Genomic DNA, 22,077 nt, shown 5'->3' on the forward strand with positions numbered 1-22,077 from the left:
TAGCTGACAAGTTTGCGAACCAAAATGATTCAAAATATGAAAAKCTACTTATTTACTTTGTAGACAAAGTCATTTGCTTGGAATGTTCGTTCTGCTGTGCAGGATCTTTTACTCAGACAGAGTCCTGTAAAGCTCCGAGCCTTAGTGCTCAACAGAAGCAGATGGTCAAAACAGAAATGAGGGTTTTGATGTGTTGCTGGGGTGAGGTCTTCATATTTGAGACCAATTGCATGCTCTGTGCAATAGGTGCAAGATATAGGTGCTCATAATCAAGCTAGTCTATGTAAGGTGAATTGTGTAGTATAAATGTATCAAAATGTCTATGATGCTAAGGATGTGTATAATAAGCAATAGGGAATTTGTGATATTTTATGAATACATTAAAATGAAAATGGAGCAAATTGCATATTACCTTGTAATCTCATGAATGACTGCAAACCTGAACACACTTCTGTGACTGGTACTGCCCTATGGTCATGATACACTCTTAGGAACAAAATTTCATATTTAAACAGTCATCACACTGTGACCAGAAAAGAAGTTATTTCAGAGGTTTAATTTTGCAAAACAGTTTTGTCATTTAAAATATCTGAGTTTTGAAGTTCCAGTGTAAATTGATTAAAATTTTTGAGGAAATTTGTAAATGTAAAGAAGGGACTGATACACGAAGTTTTTGTTGGTTTTTGGTTTTGAAGTCACACCGTTGCACAGGATTTTTTTCATTTCATTAATTAAGCAGTTGAGTTGAAATGTTTAAAGTATTATTTTCCAAGAGAATCCCTGTTTTAAAGCAGTAAGGGCTTATCCTGCAAGGGACAGAGTACTTCAGTTACCATGCTGCACCTCACTTAGGAAGGTGACTAGCATTAGGTATGTGACCAGTCCTTTTGAAGTTGTTGAGATCGCTACCCGATTAGTCAGAAGAAGAAGAAGATGGGAAGGTGGGGAAGCAGATGGGACAGTGCTGGCCCGAGTGTGTTCCTGACTCGGCATGAACCCTGTGCGGGACTGCAGCCACTTGGCCCTTCCCGTGGCCGGGCGAGAGGGAGCTCTGTCTGAATTCTCATAAATGAGACAGAGGATCTGGCGTGGAAACAGCAAATGCTGTTTAGTAACGCCACTTAGCAGTTGTGTAGCTGCAGTTTAAATAGATGTCTACTGGACTCATCTRTTTTTATAATTACCAAGGCAAGAAGTGTGTCTCATCATTCACTGTGACTGTGCTGCCTTTGTTCTGTAATGTTGCATATTTAAAATACATATGCTTCTTTACTGAGTGGACTGTCTCAAGGCTTCTTGCTCCACCTTGAAGAAATTCAAAGTCTGATCCTGTAAAGGCTTATGTGTGTAATAAACCCTCTACACTTAAAGTTGTCTCCCTACCTTTGAGTGAACTTAAGCCTATGAATTTGATCTATACAAGAAAAGTAATAGTATGATCAAATTCCTTTTTTTCCCCCTTTTTCTTTACATTCAGCCTTCGCACGGTGACAAGACTTCCAATCCCGAAGTCCTGAAATGGATGAATGATTTGGCTAAAGGTCGTAAGCAGCTCAAAGGTACATAATAGCATGTCATGTCATTTTATTGCTCAGTGGGAACTTTCATAATATAGGCGGTATTTGAAAGCAGTATGAATGCACTTGGAATATTTTAGAGTTTGTTTTTCATTCTTAGTCCTTTGCTTATTTTTAACTAGTGCATGGTGTTTAGTCTTTTAATGACAACAGAGATGTGAAATGATATGACTTGCCTTGATTCCCGACAGCAGGGATTGAAGTAAGGCAGGATTGTAATAAGGCTAAAAAGGAACAGGGAAAATACACATCTTCTTCCCCTCATAAATATTAACACTCATGCAAAATAACATTCAGTGTTATTTTAAATATTTTTTGAAGTGTCTGTATGCTGTTCCATGGTCAGTAGAATAAATGTAAGATACTGAACTACAAAGTTAAAAGCTTTCTTGTGATAGTGCAAATGTAATAGCAAAAGGTTTTTTAGCCCTGATGTTATAGAACTCTAAAGCCTTTTTTTAATTTATCATAAAAATGGATTTTCCTTCATATTAGATTTGGTCTTGAGGATCAAATGTTGCCCTTGCCTTTGCCTTGATTGCACATAGTTACATTAACATCTGTGGGTATATCACATGTTTGCCCCGGGGAGAATGTAGCCAGGACTGATTGATTTTTTTTTGAGGCTATTTATAAATTATCTAAATCCTTTTTTTCTATTGTAAGTAGATCCTCACTACTAATTAAATCATAGTATTATGCTTTATCTCTCTTTGGATATAGTTAAGAATGTAGAGATAGAGGGTGTGATTGTGGTGAATGAAGGAATTAGAAACTCGTCTTTCAGTGAATTTCTTCTGGAAAACCCTCCTTTAAATACTAGGCGGCATAATTACTAGATTTTTTTTTTTCCCCTGTGAACCTTGTGTTGTAAATCCAGGAAGGGCAAATGAGAGGACATGGCCAAACTACATATTTAGCTTCCTGAAAATTGTAACTCCAACTCCAGCATAACTCCGGCAATCCAGTTGGTTTAGTTTTCCTAGATCAAATTCACCTTCATACCCAAAATGCCTCAGTCCTGTGAACACCCTTGATTTTGTTATCCTGAATAATGACACTGATTTTAAGCGAGAGAAGAGCCATGACATCCACTAGATAGGTACAACTGAAATAGAAAAACACTTTCAAGTGCTTGGAGCTCCTTCTTCAAGTCCCTAAGCCCTGTCCATCCTTTCTAGCTCTGTTAGTTTAAGAAAAGTTATTACTTTTGCCAAGAAACCTGGCCTGTATTCCTAGACCATCTCAGCTAAAAATTATATTACTGTTTCTGCACAGACTTCAGTAAATTTAACTTGTTTGGAGCCAGTAATCTACTGCCCTGCCCAAGGTCCTTCTCCAGTCAGCCATGAGCAAGGAACAAATCCTGGTTTTACAGGAGCTAATTCAGACCTTAATTCAATGTCYTCATTGCTCTGTGCAGCTCCCTAAAGCTCCAGGGCCTTTGGCTTCRTGTCAAGCTAAGATGCCCCTATGTACTTTCTTGCATCCAGGCGGGCTGCTGACTGGGAAGCTGGGACATGCTGGGATTTCTGTGTCTTATGCTGGGTTGCTCGGGTGCTGTTCTGTCAAGGGAGGTTATTTAAACTAAGTGGCTGATTCTCCATGTCAGAGCCAGCTCCATGCGGAGGCAGAGCTGCCGGCAACGGTAGCCTGGCCGAGATGGCAAAGCGGCCTCCAGAAAGGAGGGTTGTGGCTTAGGTCGTGCTAGCGAAGAGCAGGGCTGGCTATTCAACCCTGCGGTGCGTGGCTACGCGCGCTCCAGCGGGGTGGCAGCCAGCATGGCAGGCTCTGTAGCACAGCTTGGCACATCGCTTTAGGTGTTAGGTGTTGAAGTGAAGCAGAGTTACCTTCCTAAACAGTTGTGGTATGATAATAATTCCATGCAAGAAGCGTGGGTGTTTTTGTCTTATACTGTCAGAGGAAACATTTTTGCAAGTATTTCTCAAATGTTTTCTTGCCAAATAATTTATCTTTCAGAGCTGAAACTCAGAATGTCAGAAGAGCAAAACTCCACCCCTAGAGCACCCCAAAGAAATGATCGTTGTGAAAGCACTGGGATCTCTAAAGAGACTGGGACACAGGAGGCAGCAAGTGTGGAACCGGCTCCCTCAGTAGAAGAAACCATGGACAGTGTGTTGAGACAACTAAAGGAGAAAAGACAACACTTCAACCTTCCTGAGACTCTAAAGGTATTTCAAGCTAACAAGTGTGCCTTTTTCTTTCAGAACTTTATCTTCTGAGGCAGAAACGGATTGGAGTGTGGCTGTCTCAGTGTAGGTTTGGTGGGTGTGCATTCATAGTACCTTCTGGCACTACTGTGCATTTTCTCTCTGACAAGATAGCAACCCTGGTGCAGTTTTCTGAAGTGATTTTTTGGTTGCACAGAAAAAGAGATGTTTTCAAATAGTGCTTAGTGCATTTTGCTCAGAAATGCATACTTGCTAAGAGCTGGTGAAACCTGCCAATTTGAGATTATGTGCATACGAAGTACATATTCCGGTCTATCAGCGATGGTGACAGAGCAAAAGCAATCCTATTTCTAGTCCACCGAAACTATGTGGCTAAAAATGTTCCTGAAGTGTCAGCTCCATGTCAGCCCAARGCTTGCTCGTGGCAGTGGCTTTGTGTTCAGTACTAGCTCCTGTGCTGTTCTATCTGAGGAGCTGCGGTGGGAACAGGGGACCAAGACTTCTTCTCCAGTAAATTAGAGCTAGAAGTCCCATGCAAACCAGACTGCTTACTGGCCCAGGCAGGACTTAGTTCTGCCTACTGGCCTCCCTTGCGCTCTCAGGCTCTCAGAGAACTGACTGGGGATGGATTGGGAGGCTTTTCTRGTCCTGCACCATACACTGAAACAGAGGCTCAGTCAGTCCTGGCTAGTGCAGAGGGGTGCGTTTTGCTCAGTGCTTTCACAGCAGGGATCAAATACAGCCAGGCAGTCAACAGCAGACGGTGACCTCAGCTTTGGTTCCTGCACAGGACCCATAGGTGCCTCCTTGGTAGTACAGGAGGAACTGTGAATTTGGTGTAAACCAGCAGAACTGTTTGGTGAATCTCTTCCAGACGTTTCTGAAGTCAGAGGCATTATGAAAATGTGCTGGGTGCTGTGGATAAAATTGCAAAGTTATTTTGACAATAAAGGCCTCTTCTCACTAAGGAATCTGAAAGCCTCTGGCCAGTCGATAGCACTGCACTAAGATCACGTGGAGGGCACAATCATCCGGACTGTTTTGATCTTGTGCGTTTAGTTGTGCTGATATTGCTCCTGCTCTTCCACATTCTCAGTTACTGTCCTACGTCTAGGAGAGGGTTTCATGTCCCATGAAACATGCTTGTTTGGTTGGGCAATTTATTTTTGTTTTCAAACCAGTACATATTTTAAAATTCCACTGTACCTCCATAATACTGACACATTTTAGGATCTATCTGAAGCTGTTGTTCTACAATATGTATTGTCCRTAAAAAGATAGTTTTATACTATTTTTACTATCAAATGATGCAGCTTTGCCTGCTGCTATATAGCCAAGAAGGACAATCCCCAAAGGTACCTGAAATCTAACATCGAGACTCAGCTGTTGAAAGGAAAAGAGGGGAGTGAGAGTGACAAGGATAAGTGAAGAAGAACAAAATATTAAACTGTGCTACAACATCTAACACTAAAAAATGATTTGAKGTAGATTTCAACAGCAGAAAGTAACCAACGGAGGTAATTTTTAATTTTTTGTTTGTTTGCTTTCACTCTTGATTCTTAATAACCAATTACYGTATGGAGATTAGAACTCTATAGAACTGTGTTGTGCTTCTGTAGCTGAGATTTTGGGCTCTGCATACATGACTGACCTTTCAAATTGTCTCTTTCTACAAACCACCTTTTCAACACCTGACATGGAAAAAGTTAAATGTTTCACAACCAGAACTCCTTTGTAAAAAAGCAAACAACAATAAAATAATGAAACCCATGTACATACTCCTGAAAACTAATGTTTTCAGCTTTTAAAAAAATTGTTATTAGGCAAGGAGTGAGATCAGATGACCCCAAAATAGACATCAGTGAGGAAATTCTGCCCCAGAAAAACAATCTTATAAGCGTAAATTGGCTGTGGTTCTTTGTCCCACTCAGTTTTCCATTAGTTGGAATTCTCTTGATTTTTGAAAGAAAACTTCCTAATTCTATGCAATGGCAGCRTTGTCTTGAAAGATTCTCACAGAGAACTCTGTATTGTAAATTAAATGTTTGCACAAATTAACATTTTTAAATATTTTTTAAAGATTCATTTGCCCATTTTATTTATTTTCTTTTTGTATTCTTGTGAAGAAAACTTGAACTGAAAGAATTGCCTGTTTGTTAACTGTGCTGTTTGATAATAGTTATATGAAACTGCAGTGGAACAGAGGCTTGAAAAAGAGTAATAGGAAGTTAAATTGATCTATTTCAAGATGAGATATTTTAGTRGGTCCTTAAGTTTAACATTAAAATGATTGATTTTTAACTGTGAGGAGGAGAGCCTGGAGGAGAGTGAGGTTTACAACACCGATACAAAATGAATCAAGGCTGTCTGCTGGTTAGAGCAAAGATCGAAGACTTTTCATTTCAGCTATACACATCGTGGGTGTAGATCATAATTTTGAACTGAACCATTTTATTTTGTATATAACTTTTAAATCCTGTACCAGAATCTGAGCTAGATTGATAATCAACTAAATGGCAACTAAATCTTTTTTCGCGCGGTAGCTACTGGGGGAAGGATGGTGTTCCCCACAGGAGCGCGCAGTTCTTGCCCTGACGGGCCCGAGCGTCCGCTGTGGAAAGGCTTTGGGCCCCGCTGAAGTGCAGCCGCGAGAGCAGCTGTCCTGAGGAAAGGTGCAGCGTGACTTGTGAGACCGGGCGTGGGAAGCGGTCGAGCGACTGGCGGGACCTGCCAGCGGGATTCAGGCATCACAGAGCTTTCATTTTAGTAGAATCACTTTAAGGGCCATTTTGCTCATCAGATATTCAACAGTCATCCTAAAGAAAAGAAAGAAAAAAAGGTGGAGAAGGGGGGACAAACAGGAGGGGTATAAAATCCTGAGACACCCGGTATGTTTAAAGAGGACGAACCACAAAATCTGAATATGAAATATAAAAGAGTATGGTTTTCAGAACAAAATGCCTYCTCCCCGCAAAAAAGCTTATGAGTACAGCTATTCAATGAGAAAAATCCAGGGAAAATTGGAATTGGCTTTTGTTTTGCAGTTTGTCTCCCAAGGCTTTTCTCAGACTGGTTACTTTCGGTTATCTGTCCTCTGGTTATTGACCCATTTTGGTCCATCCTTTCCTTGGCTATGAAGCAGTGTTTTTATTTAATTARCATTGAATTTCATGTTATGTGCAGCCTACAGTCCTAAGATGGCCTAGCCAATTCTATAGTTTGTGTTTCCACCTGCCGCCTCTGATTTTGAAATTGTCAGCAATGTTGAGCCTAGTTGAATACAAGCCTGCCTTGAGATTACTAATGAAAAGAGCTAATAAAATAGGCCCGAATGCTTAGCCCTCTTGAGATTGTTTCTCATGTGTAAAATCAATATTAATGAACACTCCCTGTTTACTGCTAGCCACTCAGTTGCTTCAGGCTTAATAGTTTTTGAAAGAATTATCCTTGTATTAATTGCAGAACTAGCAGCAGCTAGAACAGCTAGCTGTTTTATAATACGCTTAAATTCTAGATAGCAGCGCCTCTCTTAACGTGAATGACAGATAATTTTTGGAGCAATTACCTCATGCAAACATTTAGGACGAAATGTTATTAGTGGTTTTGTAGTGCTCTTGCATTTAGGCAACAAACAAAAAGGTTCTGCTCCTGTTGAAGCTAATAGCAGGGCTGTCCGTTGATATTAGGAGAGCAGGGATTGATATGATGGATAGAAATGCTGTGTTTGTTATATTTTTAAAAAGTAGAGGCTAATTATTAAATATACTTATTTGAGCTGGCAATAAAAAGAAGAGTGATCGACTTTCTGCAGAAAGGCGATCCCTCCCCTGCCCAATCTCCATCGTTTTTCGCACCACTTCATTGTGGTGGCTGAGCTCTCCTCCAAAAGCCTTGAACGCTTGGCTCTAACTATTATAGATCTGGGGAGATCTGGCAGAGATTGTGAAAAATTACATTAGCTCCGTGTGCTCCCTGCTATCCTGACCCAGATAAATGTGCAAGTGTCAGGAACAGATCTTCTTGGGAAGAAGGAGGAAGGAGAGGAGAGAAATACCAGTTAAATAGTGGGCTTGCGACAGCAGACACCTACAAATTTCTTGACTGATCACCAACACTGACAAATTATTGTCAAAAAATCAACTTTCCTCTTTGTGGTACCAGAGATTTATATAGTGATTTTGAACAGAACTGAACTGCTTCTCTTGTTAGACCCCACTCGGCAGCATCCCTGTACTCCCAGCCTGCGTAGTGCTGGGTTCAGCCCCGCAGAGCGAGGCGGGTGCGACGCGGGAAGAGCCCACGGCTGCCGCCACCGYGGGCGAAGCGCTGCGCTTTTCTGCAGCCTCTCTGTGGCAGTTCGACAGAGGCACATCATCCAGCCATAACTTCCTGCTGGCTGATCAGACTGTTTTTCCCTCTCATTTTAGAGATAGCACCTTTTTCAGCTTTTATGGTGTGTTAACCATGGTATCACAATGGTTGGATATTTAGGTATTTCATTGTGGATCTGTCATTCCACTGTGTGCGTGTGCGCGTCTCCACGGTTTGCATAGCTGAAACTTTCTGTTGTTCATCCGTCACTGGCCAAGACAAATCTATTTCTCTTTTTGGATGAATAATTAAAAAGCTGAGGCGTGCGCTCTCTGGATTTCTGCAAGTTTTTGAGTATTGTGTCTAGAATGATTGTTCTTTTCATTTGTAACAACAAAATTATATTTAATATACAATGGGGAATGCAATGATCTATGAACTGATCTGTCAAATATAGGTTAATAACATATAGCTGCCATTAATAGATTTCTCCTTAAGAGGAAATGAGACAAGTATTTCTTCAGTTTTCAGTTACTACAGCTAATCATGTTATCCTAATAAAATTTGAAAAATGCTCTGGGATAATACTGCGCTGCTGTCTGTGGGACCTCAGTACCAGCACCTTCTACTCGTACACTGGAGTCTTCTTTTGCCCAGAGCTCCCCTCCCCAAAACCCAAGCCATGAAATATTCCTCATGTCCATGCAGTATGGCTTTGATATTCAAGCAAAAACTTCTGCTTGTTTAGTCTTTCTGTTAACCAGTATGCCCAGAATAATTTTTCAAATATAGACTCTGATCCTGCAACTCATGAAGATCACTGCCTTACTGAATCAGACCATAGTTTGTACCCTTGGAAACTTCCCAGCAAAGGGTGTAATTGTTCTTTCAATATCCCATTAATGTGTATTTGTGATTCATTTAAAACTGCATTCATATATAAATTTGGATCCTATTCTTGCTAAGTCAATGCCAAGCCCCATTGACCTCAGTGTAGGCAGAAACAGAATTTCAGTATTAATATTTATTTGTGTAGATTATTAAACAGATACCTACCTGTACCTTTGCCATGAAATTCTGACTCATAATCTTATAAATAACTTTTTTAAATAGGATATGACAAAAAAGCAAATGACTTCGGAAAAAATCAATCTTCAGAAATGTCTACTATATTATGAGAGTATTCATGGACGACCTGTAAGTATCCATGGAAAGACAGATAAATTTAAAATGATATAATTTCTCTAACAAATAGTTTTGAAGTCGCATATTAAATATATTTAGATGAATTTTATATGATTAACATAATGTTAGTAATTTCAAAATAATCTTCAGATATAAATATTGCTCGATACTTGTGAATTTGGATTGTATTTTAAAAAATAAAGTAAAAAGGCAAGTTTCTGTTGGCCCTGTATCACTCTTTATGAGTGAAAGTTGCAGATTTTGATGATAAAGACTAGGATCTATATATCCACAGTAGACTTGGCTCATACCTATTGTGGTTGTTGGTTTCTGTAATCTGTCTTGTAACTTCATGCTACAACATATGAAAGGTTAAAATATTCAGCAGCTATGAAAGGTTTACAGAGCACAATCTGAGATTTGAAATACAAAAATGAAATGACTTATCATCTGTGTTTTCCTTTATTTCATAGCAGCACTTAAAACTTAATTACAGTCCTTTCAGGGACTCAGTATTCAAGGGAATTCTTTGGTGAGTAGGCATAGGCATTCGTGACTGTTGCATAGGAAACGGAGGTACAAAACAAAAAATTGCCACCATTGATGATACCATGATTTGAAAATCTGTCTATAAGCACCTGAGGAATTCCTGTTCGACTTCTCTGAATGTCTGTGTTCTTACGACTCTACCTGTTTCTGCCTTGTGGTTGTTGAGGTAGAGGAAGAGGGGAGCAGCACATGAGCACGTGTGTACAAGAATATGTTGGTTCTTAAAGATTATCACAATCTGAATCTGATCTCTCTGCATCTTGGATAAAATCATTTTTGTCTATGCTCTGTGGACTTGGAATGGTAGGTGAGGGATAGAGAGAATACATTGGAAGGGTAAGAAGAAATGGTATTTCCTAAGAAACAGAACAAAAAAGAAAATGAGTTATTTAGTGCTATAGAAAAGTTAAAAGAGACTTGAAGATTCAAAGATAGAAAAGAGAAGAATAGGGCATGCTTTCGTAGCATGGGATTCAGAGGGGTTGTTTTTTACTGAGGTAGAGAAGCTCCAGTCATCTGAAGAAGCAGATGCTAACTGCGTAAGGCAAGAACTAATCTGCGACACAAAGAAATGGCAAGGAAGGAATCCTAGATCTGCCCAACAGCTCTGATCTAAAGTCACAGAAAGTTCAGGGACAGCTAGGAATTTAAGCAGAGAAATGAAGTTAGGTATTTACTTGGCTAGACTTTTACATCTTTTGCTGTTAGGAAAAAATAAACAAGCAATCCGGAGATTGCCTCACAGTCCGAGTTACTTGCTTGAATTATCACGTATCTTAGAGGAGCAAATTTTAATCTTTTTATCTGTATTCATGTATTATTTTCCTCTGGGAAAGGGGTGGAGAGCCTGCATGCAGCAAAAGCAGCTGGACAGTGAGGCCCAGGTTCAGTTGCAAGCACAGGCTCTGTGCCAAGTTCAGCGCTGCAGGGGCCCAGGAAGGAGAAAGCTGCTGGGCCCTTCACTGGCCGGGGAAGCTCACACGGTTTGTAAGGCCTGCAGAAAGCAGGTCAGTGCGTGCCCAGGCAGAGGCGTTACAGTGACATTAGCCAGCAGAACAGGCACCTCTCTGCTGTCGAAGGGTCGTCCCAGTGCAGGTAATGGATTTTACAATACCTGAACGCTGATTGCTGAGGCCTCAAGACTCACTGTTTTAGGTGTTTGAACTAGCAACCCATGACACGCCTTGTCATTTAACAAATATCACTCTACATCATTAGCAAAAGGTTAATTTTAATGGAGGGTGCCAGGCTGGATCAGCAGAAAAAACAATCAGTAACTTAGCCTCTTATACAAAGACTTTGTTTTTTTGGTAAATAGCAAAATTCAGTCCTAGACAAGCTGTCTCAGTTATTGTGCAAACCTCCTTAGGACCACAAAGAAAGAAACCAGCAGAAAAAGCTATCAAGTTGCTGCATTTTCTGTGTTATAAATACAGCAGCCTTGAAATGCAACGGAGATTGCTGGTGAGTATGTTTGCATACAGTGTGGATGAGCACCATCTCCTTCCAAAAACGCACCTGAACAAAAATCAGACAGAGAAGGAGCTAACTAGGGTTAAATCAGAAGTGACTCTATTCTTGCTTGTTTGGCAGCTCCTGGCACTCCCATCTATTGCAATCAAATTGAATGTGAAGACTGGAGAATGGGAGTGCACTAGCTAGAATAGGAGAGACTTGACACTTTTCAGTGGAGCGTGCTCTAGGAATAGTCCCTAACTGTTTGGCTAGACAGACATGCAGATGTTAGCAAGCTGCATTTCTCCACTGTTGCTTTAACTCCTGATCTCCGGCTCTTTCTCTGTTTCTGTCAACCAGACTGTATCTCTTCAAAGCTGCCCTGTGTTCATTCATCTGAGCATGCGTAGGGGTGTTTCAATGCAGTAGGGCAACTGGAGTTCCCAAAGGCAGAGACATTATGCCCAGTGGGGACAGATGGGCAGAAACAAGTTGAGGAACAGAGGCTGATGGTGGACTAGTTTGCAAATGATCCTATATTGACATTTAATCTTTAAGGAACAGTTTGTTCTGTTTTTCTTGTGGGATTTGCTCTTTTTTCCTTAATACAGTAAGTTGGTCTACTGCACAACTAGTTTCCATAAGGTTCACAGTACTTTTGTATTTGCAAATACTTTTAGCTGGATCAGGCTCTTAAAATCAGTACTTCTAGTGCTCAGGTGCATAATGGAGCAAACTAAACGAACAGGTTTGTCCTGGCGGTGGAATGCAGTGCCGGGAGGGAGGGACGCGCACAGCAGGGCCAGCTCACTTACTGCGGCGGGGCAGCCGTATAGTCAGAGCTCTCCATCCTGCTGGGAAGCTGAATATACTGGCCTAGGCAGAGTATCACGTTACTGTACCTAGACTGTTTCCGTTATTGCAGTCTGTGAGATACCAGTGCAACGCAGGGTGGAAGGAGTACCTTAAGACTGTATTAGCATCTTCAGGATGAGAACTGAATAGTTTACTATTTTAGATAGTTTACCCTCTGCCTGGATGGAATGGCTCAAGGAAGTGAAGACTCCACTTTGTATATTTTCCATTAGAAAACAGGTTTGCATTTTCCAGTTCAGAAATACATGATCGCTTCTATGGCTCACACTACAGTTGCCTTGGAATATCTATGGAAGCAAAACACACGAGGCCAAACTCTTCTCAGCTCTACAGGAGCAAATGAGAAGAGATTTTGTTTGTTTGTTTCCTCTTCCAGAGGAGTGTATTTTATTATGATTTCTTTTTAGGTAACTAAACAAGAAAAGAATCTTATGAAGCCTCTGTATGACAGATACAGAATTATCAAGAAACTTCTTGCAACACCATCTTTGATCACAACAATTGTAAGTTGGAAGGAATTCTTATCTATTGTCAAGAAGACATCCTATAATGGCATTTGGTTTGTACCTGTTTGGTGGCAATATAATTAGCAATATTTGAAGAATCTGTTCATGGGTTTAAAACAGGGTGCTGATATTTCAAACAGAGCAAATGCTCTGTATAAACTTCCAAGCAGGCCAGAGGTCATAATGAAATGCAACAGTTTCTGAGGCAATCCCTTCAAGTGGTTGGGCAAGAGATCAAAGGCTGGCATTGGTCTTCTATTATGGCTAACATATCCAACACAAGATGAAACCTCTCRCTTTTCATAAAACACTCTACTGTCACTGTATCTATCTTCTATAGGTTTGTTGAAAATGTTTTTATTAATCATATAGCACAGAGATCATTTGCAATACTTTGATAAATAATATATCAATGTACTGTAATAGTACTGGTCTCACTGAATGTGAGTAGAGGTAGTAGAATCTGGCTGGTTTTGAGTTAATTATCGTGTCTCTATCAAAAAAATATTAATCACAGAGGCTTGTACAGAATAGAGTAATTGAGCCTGGGCTGATTTTAAAAGGTATGTTCTTTTGTCTTGTTGGGTTTCAGTGGAGCTTTAGATTTTTTTTTTTTAAATTCCAATCTAAATCTTTGCACACACACACAAGCACATGCAAACTTCATTTCAAGATCTAACTGAATTTCCCTTGCTTTACTTTGAAGGAGCTTCGGTCCATGGAATTTTCTGTGTAAGCCATAGTTTCAAAAGCCCAACTTTTCTTTTGAGGATGTACGAGTTTGGGGAAGACAGCAATATCATTCTATTTTGGTAGATAGCAATTGTAGCTATAAAACCAATTGTAGAATCTCTGCCTCTAGCTCATGTTATAGCTTTAATTTTTGGACATAATGCAAACACTAGTGGGTATATAAGAGGCATACAACCAGTTCCAGCAAGACTCTAGTGCTTGCATAAATGGAGATTGTTCTCTAAACCTTTACTAGTTATAAAAGCCTTTGAATAATACACAGTAACTCGGTGAGCCCCATAAGGTTCTCATGAACAGTTTCAAAACCTAGGTAGAGTTTTTAATATTTGTGACCTATTTAAGTGAATACATCCAAGAGACAAGAGTCTAATTTATTATTCAGCCTATTAATTGCTAGTGTTGTAATGTAAATGACTAATTTGATAATGCTTTACATTTTACAAGCAGGAGGAGGAAGACTCAGATGAAGACCGTTCTCAAAGCAGTCATGAGTTATCATCCAGTCCAATATCTTGCCTTCCTGTCGATGAGCACCTGTGTTACTCCCAGGAGGAGAGTGAGCCTGCATATATTTCACCGCTGGATGAAAAGAAAGTTTTCAGACAAACAGCCTTGTCTATGTCCAATTTACATGAGGCAACAATGTGAGTTTTGTCTTTTTTTATGAATGTTTTGAAGTATTTTATGGAGAATTTGTAAATTAAGCATGATCCGTACTTACTGCATTAAGGTATTCTAAACCAAAGAACTAGTCCAACGATTTTTTTTATGGGAGAAAAGAGGCAGAGAATGCTTGTTACTTGGTCAGCATACCTGTGGTTTGAGATAGTCATTCAAATGAGCCTGTGCCAAATCCATAAAAAAAAGGTGAAGGAATATAAACAGATAAGAGAAATAACTACATATATAGAGAGGTAGATAATATATAATGGCACAGTAGAAAAGATATGCCGACTTACTTACTTACCTATTACTGCTTGAAAAAAGTTAGATATCTATCTAGCTACTTAGATTCTTACAAATCAATCACAAAACAATGCACATCATTAAACAGTTCAGCCTGGCAGCATAGTCTGCTCCTAAATATGCATTGTGATTGATTGTATGAGTTGAGTTAACTTGATACTGCGCAAAAATGTTTTCAGAGGCAACGGCTTCCCACTAGCAGTAACAGGTGATCTGAGTGAAGGATCAAGCATTACATTGTCACATGGGAGGTTTTTCAATGTGTGTAAAATCAGTGTCTTCCTTGCATAAGACTATTAGTGTCTGGATGCCCAGAAAAATATAATAACCCTCACTCCAGTTCAACAGCTCTCACCATTAAAAAACAAAACAAGAACCTCCTTCTGATTTGTATTTAAGAATTTCAGATGAGAAATTTTAGCATGAGACAAGTGCACATGGGCTGATATCACTCAGCCTGAAATTTGTTTAAGAATATGTATCCTAGGAACAGATATGTTCTCATAGCTTAAGGGATGTTGTATGTTCCTTGTGTTTTCACTGATGTCGCATACATGCATAAATTGACTAGGCTTTACCAAAACTGAGAGAAAAWAAAAATGTCTTTTTTTTTTTTTCCATGTAACTCAAATATATGTGCAATATTGTGCTCGCAAATTCTATGGTGACATTTCTGTGCATTGTGTTAATATGAAAAAATACCAGCTGAATATAACAGAATTCTTTTGCTGCTTTAAAAAAAACCCTTATCCTCCAAATATCAGCTAAAATATGCTATCCAGAAAAGTTGATTCTGGCTACCAGTACCAGTTCCACTGAATCCTGGTAATATTTGGTAGCAGCTGCTTTTAGGAGCAGGTCGTCAATGTTGATATTGCACTGACTTTGTTAATTCAGTTACAGAGATGCAAAATGCCTCCTATGAGATGCTGAGCCCTGTCAACTCCATTAACTCCAGGTGGAATTGAGACTGCTAACAAGACTCAGTCCTGAAAGCTTTTCCTCACATGTTTTTCATAGATTCCCTGCCTTCACTTTATTAGAAGGGGGAAAAACCRGTACTAATAAAAGGGAAAGAGCACAACTGTTTATCACGTGTGATGGTACCAATTCTATTCATATGCAGAGGGACGTGATGGCATTCCTTGGGGCACTGAGATCCATGCCAGCCGTGGCCCAGAGCAGCAGACTGCTTATAACACAGACCCACAGCTTTTACACTGCTTCCAGGCATGGGGGTTTAATGTGCTTGTCTCTCTTGCAGGCCTGTTCTACTTGAACATCTCAGAGAAACAAGAGCAGATAAGAAAAGGCTTCGCAAAGCTCTGAGAGAGTTTGAGGAACAGTTCTATAAACAGACGGGAAGGTAAATATCCAAACTGACAACGGCTGTCTCCTTTGTTCGCCTATGTAGACTTGTGTTTGTTTCTAGCAGAGCCGGGTATTCTCATGTATGAGGTGGCCAAAGAAGCTGCAGCCGGAGACGGGAAGGTAATGTGGAGGCATCTGGTCTCTGTGGAGATGACCATCTCCCTGCTCAGGTCCTCCAGGGTGCGGGCATCCCTGCGGAGCTGCCAGTTCTGGGGCTCTCTCAGGACATGCCCGTAATGGGGATAAACCATCCAGGCTGCCAGACCAGGCCTTTCCTGAGCTGAAGGGAGTCTGCCAAAAAGTTCTTCTGCAGATATCAATCTATCTGCAGGGACTACTCTTGACAGTTGGGCCGTGTTATTAAGGCCAAATACATAAGCAGAAGCCACTGTGTCTTTCACCCATAAGTACTGGCTATTTTTTGACTCCTCCTTTATCCTCCTCCCTTCATTTAGCAAGCTCATTTGCTGAAAATTGCAAAGGGTATGGGCATGTGGTATACTGGTAACAGTTTTTAAAGCTCTGTGCAATAGCATCTCTCCATATTTTAGAATAAAGCAGTTGCATTTAAATAGCTGACAAGAAAGAAAATTACCTGGTTTATGAAAAACTTGGTATTTTTATCCTGTTCCTATTTCTGTTTATTAGAGTTTTGGTCCTGTCAAATTATCTGTAGTTATCTATCTACAGTTAAAAATAAATCCAACACAAACCTCATTAATTAATTGTTGCAGAAATAATTTTAAAGACTGTTTCTCATCTTAGTCATTAAAAGTGACGGCACTTTTATTTGCTTTTCATAGGAGTCCACAAAAAGAAGATCGGGTACCAATGGCAGAGGAATACTCTGAATACAAGCACACAAAAGCCAAAATCAGGCTCTTAGAGGTTCTCATCAGTAAGCGTGATATCTCCAAAACGATTTGAAATGAGTGCAATGCAGTGGTATTGTTCTCTAGAGGGGGGAAAAAAAAAAGAAGGGAAGTAATTTAACAGGTCTTGGTCTGCTGCACAATTATTTGACACACTGAGATTCTGATGCACTTTACCAATTATACTCGCTGGGATGAGAGAGGACAGCAATATGCAAGAATATTAAGCACGGGTGAGTGGACTATAGTCTTTTTTTTTTTTTTTTTTTTTCCTTTTGAAAAAGCCTTGAAGTGCACTGTGAAAATGTTAGAAATTAAAAGGACACTGAAGTATTGCAGACCCTCTGTCTGCCTTGCTTCTACTTTAAAAAAGTGTGAGGAAATGCTCTCCTGGTTTTTACTATATCTTAGTATACAGTAATGTGCCACACATTTCCTACAAGAATTAACATTAAATTTACAACTATTGTCAGTTCTCAGTGTGCTGATTTACTAGTTTAAAAGCAGCATTAGCCTAAACAAACAAACTGTCTGTCAAGATAGAGTTGCCATTCAATTGCAGTAGCTTCAAAGGAAGGTGCATACACAGAGCCAGTGCCAGTGCCAGGATTTGGACTAAAATTCTTGGAGCAGAGCAAAGTGATGCTGCCTATGCAAAAAACAAGGAAGGAAGATGACAGCCAAATGGAACTATTGTTTTTTAGAAATGAGAAAAAGTGTGTGGCAGAACAAAACAGATGATACAATTTACCAGGAAGAGGTAAAACAAAGGTACTGGATGCTGTCCTTTTTGCTGTGGTTTACAGGACCTGGCTTATGATACTTAAAATTCAGTAAATAGATCAACTACATGCTCATTTTTATTTCTGTATTAAACTTTGCACTTTATTTTGCCTGATGCTATAACATTCACTTTTCTAACTACCAAAGCTCGTTTAGAAGCATGCACTTTGTTAAATGTTGAAGTATTTCCTGTGTTACAAATTGCCACATATCTATATTAAAACAAGACTAGATGATTATTGCATTATGCTAAGATATTTTGGATAGATAAAATACACGGTATATAATTGAGTGTCATAGTTATTTGGTGAGGAACGCTAGACTTTTACTTATTGTTTACAAAAAATAAGATTATAAAAAAGATATTTTTCCATTGGAATTATGCATCTTTCTTAAATTTCAGAGCACTACACTTTGTAATATTATGGAGGTGTTTTTTTTTTCCACTATTTGTGCTAGACCATTTATGTGAAAAGCAATCTATAAACAGAAGGATTATCAGCATTTTTGTACTGGAAATCAGAAGCAGGGATTCTGGGAAATACCTAGTCCAGACATACATAAAGGAAGGAAGCAACACAAAAATTTTAAAAAGAAGAGTGGAATAAGTTGAATCATGTTTAGTCTTTTGCTTTAACTGTCATTTTGTATTGATCACATAGTATAAGCAACCTGTTTTCTATATTGGTAAGAAAATTTTCATTTTATAAAGCCTATTACGTACCAACCATGTTTGTATCTATATTGTATGTAGTGGTTCGGCATGTTTTTGAAAAAAATACACATTTTCAAGTAATTTGGAGGAAAAAGTATGACCACTAAAAAAAGTTTTTATTTCTCTGAGATTTGTTGGTTCAGTGTACTGACTTAATAATTTATAACTTAGCTTTTATGAATCAGAATGGTCTCCTTCGTAAATCTGTTTTAATTAAAGTCATCTAGAGCAACAGGAACAGATACAGAGCTATTTGAAGTTTACAAACTACATATTTGATAAGGGAAAATGATTTCATGACATGTATACAATTGATATTAAAATGTAATCTATATATTCTATATGATTGTATAATATTTTATACAACAGTACAAATAAAATATTTTTCTATTATATTTATTATGTCGAGACACAGTTTCTGTTTTCAGTTAGCTAATATAAATAACATAAATAACACTGTCAAACAACACGTTGGAAGTGCTGACATTTCTAGGCTTTGAGATTTAAATCATGCTGCAATTACAACCTTTCATGCTGTTTGGAGTTATCCCAGTATTTGTTCAGTAGTTAAAATGAATGCATATTTAAACACCGTTTATAAGCCGTTATTTTTATTTTGCTAAAGCAGTTTATATAGGACTTTTGTTATGTTTGGCAAGAAAGAGAAAACAATTTTTGCAGCATCTAGGTATAAATGGTTGCCAGAACGAAATCCAGGACTTCTAATCATTTAAAGCATTGGGGGAACAGAAGGGAAAGAGGGGGAGAAGAAATACTAAAAACGCTATTGAAGATTTTGAAAACTCATGTGTTTGCTTTTGGTGACAGCGGCATGTGCATGCTTCTGAAGAGAATGTCTGACTATGGAAATGGACAACAGAGGTTTGAAGACTCCTAAGTAATGAGGGAAGCTTTAACGTCCAACACTGATGTTGCAGGTCTTGCAGCTAGGATCTTTCTTTGCATTTGCAGTAGACAAGCTCATTAGTTGGTGACCAGTGATTTCTGCAACTGTGCCAAGAGAGAGATCCACAGGATCAGTGTAAATTACTTCCAAAATAACATCTTGGGCATGATGGTAAACCATTACACCATCTTCTTCATTGCAGGTCAGAAATTTATTATCTTTTATATTTAGCTGAGGAAGGCGCTGCTTACAGAATTCGTCTCCCGGTGATCCAAGAGGGGCGATAACGAGAATGACGTAGTGGTAGGCTGTGTACATGCAGTAGAAGTCTCCAAAGTACAAGTTAGTATTTGGGTTGAAGAGTTTTTCAGCTGCAATCTCAAACCTGTATCTTCCATAAGGTGAATCTTGTGGTGGCTTCCCAGTGTTAAACTCGGTGTTGCAGCTAAAGAAGATGCCTTCCAGCTTCCCACTGATCGGAGAGCCATGGCTGCCACTGTTATCCTTAACAGAGGGCTGCATAGCATTTCCATGATGCTCTCTACAAATGAATGACTGGTATTGTTTATTTTGTAACACAGTTTTTTTTTWAAAAAAAAAGGTAAGTAAGTAAGTTAGGACCACATGCTGTTTGGTAGCAGTACTGAAGGGACACACACACAAAGAAAAACTGTTAAAATGAAAACTGTGATCTTAGGCATAAGAAAAATCAAGTATACCCAGCCTCAGAAAGAGCTGGAACAACGTATGCTACAGGAAAAAGATTGCTTTTCCAGTCTGGCTCCTCTGCCAGCTGTGAGCTGTATGGGTATGATATGAAGGCAAAGAACAGCACAAACAAAAAAGCCCCCAAACCACCCATATCTTTAATTAGCTGATTTGTTTAGCTTTCCACTACAATTCTAACAATAAACACATTTAACTTAATCACATGTTGAAAATTACAAGTGAATCTCAATGTGCTGAACATCCTGTTTGTTAATGCATATTTTTAGCAGAGGCAATATGTATTTCATATAGAAAACAGCCAGTGAAAGTTATTTCTGAATGATGTTTTTCAGAGAACTTACTTATAGGAAGGAATGTACTGCCTGCTATAATTTTTTCCCTAAAATGATAATTTAAGGTCTAATTCGTCTACTGCTGACTTCAAAGCAGAGCTGAGCGCAGAATATTAGGCAATTTGGTTAGTTTCCACTTTGGTTGGTATCCAGCTCCTGCAGACACTAGTTCTAAGGGGAAAAAATATACAAGACCAACTTTGTTTTTTTGCAAGCTGAGCTCAGTTTGATTCCAGTGAAAAGAAACGTTCAGCATTACAAGTAAGTGAATATTTAAACCCCTAAATCCCAGATTGYACTCAGCACCATTAGGCTGCTAAATTTAGGAGAACAGGCCCAAACACCCTATTTAATCCTCTTTAGCACCTGAGAWTTTACATATAGCAGGAAGTTCCTCAGAACCTGTGCCCTACGCTGGTGGCAGTTCCAGAAATTAAAACATTCCCTCTTGTGAGTCCTGCGGAGGACTAGATTGGTTAGGCGCATGTGGAACATGTCTATGTACATTAACAGACTGAAACAGAGGCGGTTGTGGGAGAATCTTAGATCTCTCTCTCTTTGCTTTTTCTTTTTGAGGTGTCATGCTAGCCACGAGAGAATGTTGCCTCGTTGTCTGTCTCTCTTTCTCTCTCTTGCTTTCTCTTTCTCTCCCTCTCTTTCCCTTTCTCTCTCTCCTCTCTCCCTTTCTCTCTTTCCTTCTCTCTTCTCTTTTCCTCTTTCTCCCTTTCCCTCTCCCCCTCTCCCCCTCCCTCTCTCCTCTCCTCTTCTCTCCTTCTCTCTCTCCTTCTCTCCCTCCCTTTCTCTTCCCTTCTCTCACCTTCTCCTTCACTCCTTCTCTCTCCTCTTTTCCTTTCTCCCTTTCCCTCTCTGTTCCCTCTCTTACCCCTTCTCCCACTCTTTCCCTCTCTCCCTCTTTCTCTCCTCTCTCTCTCCTTCTCTCCTTTTTCTCCTTTTCTCCCTCCTTCTCTTTCTCTCCCTTTCTCTCCCTTTCTTTCCTTCTTTCTTCTCTCTCTACTTCCTTCTTTCTCTCCTTCTTTCCCTTTCTCTCTCCCTTCCCTTCTCTCCTCCTCTCCTTTTCTTCTTTTCTCTCCCTTTCCCTTTCCCTCTCTTTCTCCTCTCCCCTCTTCTCTCCCCTTCTTTCCTTCTCTCTCTCCCTCTTTCCCTCTTCCCCTTTCCCTCTCCCTTTCTCTCTCTCCTTCTTTCCCTTTCCCTCTCTTTTTCTCCTCTCCCCTCCTCTCCCCTTCTCTCCCTCTCCCCTTCTTTCCTTCTCTCTCTCCCTTTCCCTCTTCCCCTTTCCCTCTCCCTTTCTCTCCTCTCTCCTTCTCTTTCTCTTTCTCCTTTTCTCTCTCCCTTTCCCCCCTCCCTTTCTCTCCCTCTTCCCCTCCTCTCCTTCTCTCCTTTTCTTTCTCCTTTTCTCTCTCTCCCTCTTTCCCTTTCCCTCTTTCCCTCTCTCCCTCTCCTCTCTCTCCCTTTCTCTCTCCTCTCTCCCTTTCTCTCTCCCTTTCTCTCTCCCCCTTTTTCCTCTCTCCTCTTTCCCTCTTCCCCTTTCTCTCTCTACTTCTCTCCCTTTCTCTCTCCCCCTTTCTTTCCTATCCTCTCTTTCCCTCTTTCCCTCTCTTCCCCTTTCCCTCCCTTTCTCTCTCCCTTTCCCTCTCCTTCTCTCCCTTTCCTTCTCTCTCCTTCTCTTTTTCTTTCTCCCTTTCTCTCTCCCTCTCCCCCTCTTTTCCACCCTCTTTCCCTCTCTCCCTCTTTCTTTCTCCCTCTTTCCCCCTCTTTTCCTCTTTCCCTCCCCCATTCTCTTTCTCTCCTCTCTCCTTCTCACTCTTTTTCCTCCCTTTCTCTCCTGCTCTGCCTCCCTCTTGCTCCCCCTTTTCCTCTTTCCCTCCCTTTCTCTCTCCTCTCTCCTCTCTCCCTCCTCTCTCCTCTCTCTCTCTCCTCTCTCTCCCCTCTCCTCTCTCTCCTCTCTCCCTCTCCTCTCTCTCCTCTCTCCCTCCTCTC

General features: G+C 40.0%; 2 protein-coding genes across 2 annotated transcripts in view; one reads left to right on the top strand and one right to left on the bottom strand.

Annotated features, from left to right (window-relative positions):
• Positions 1 to 16,668, top strand: part of FAM13C (family with sequence similarity 13 member C) — a 54,893-nt gene extending 38,225 nt beyond the window's left edge. Inside the window, exons 9-14 of the mRNA XM_026069972.1 lie at positions 1,478 to 1,559; positions 3,558 to 3,769; positions 12,553 to 12,648; positions 13,849 to 14,048; positions 15,635 to 15,736; positions 16,545 to 16,668. Coding sequence (XP_025925757.1) covers positions 1,478 to 1,559; positions 3,558 to 3,769; positions 12,553 to 12,648; positions 13,849 to 14,048; positions 15,635 to 15,736; positions 16,545 to 16,668 — 816 coding nt within the window. The remainder of the gene's footprint in view (positions 1 to 1,477; positions 1,560 to 3,557; positions 3,770 to 12,552; positions 12,649 to 13,848; positions 14,049 to 15,634; positions 15,737 to 16,544) is intronic.
• Positions 16,669 to 17,487: 819 nt separating this feature from the next.
• The window catches only part of PHYHIPL (phytanoyl-CoA 2-hydroxylase interacting protein like), a 13,923-nt gene continuing 9,333 nt past the window's right edge, over positions 17,488 to 22,077 (bottom strand). Inside the window, exon 4 of the mRNA XM_026069959.1 lies at positions 17,488 to 19,559. Coding sequence (XP_025925744.1) covers positions 19,025 to 19,559 — 535 coding nt within the window. The 3' untranslated portion in view covers positions 17,488 to 19,024. The remainder of the gene's footprint in view (positions 19,560 to 22,077) is intronic.

Source organism: Apteryx rowi, unplaced genomic scaffold, assembly GCF_003343035.1.
Source record: "Apteryx rowi isolate R43461 unplaced genomic scaffold, aptRow1 scaffold_30, whole genome shotgun sequence".
In the NCBI taxonomy this organism is placed as follows: domain Eukaryota; kingdom Metazoa; phylum Chordata; class Aves; order Apterygiformes; family Apterygidae; genus Apteryx; species Apteryx rowi.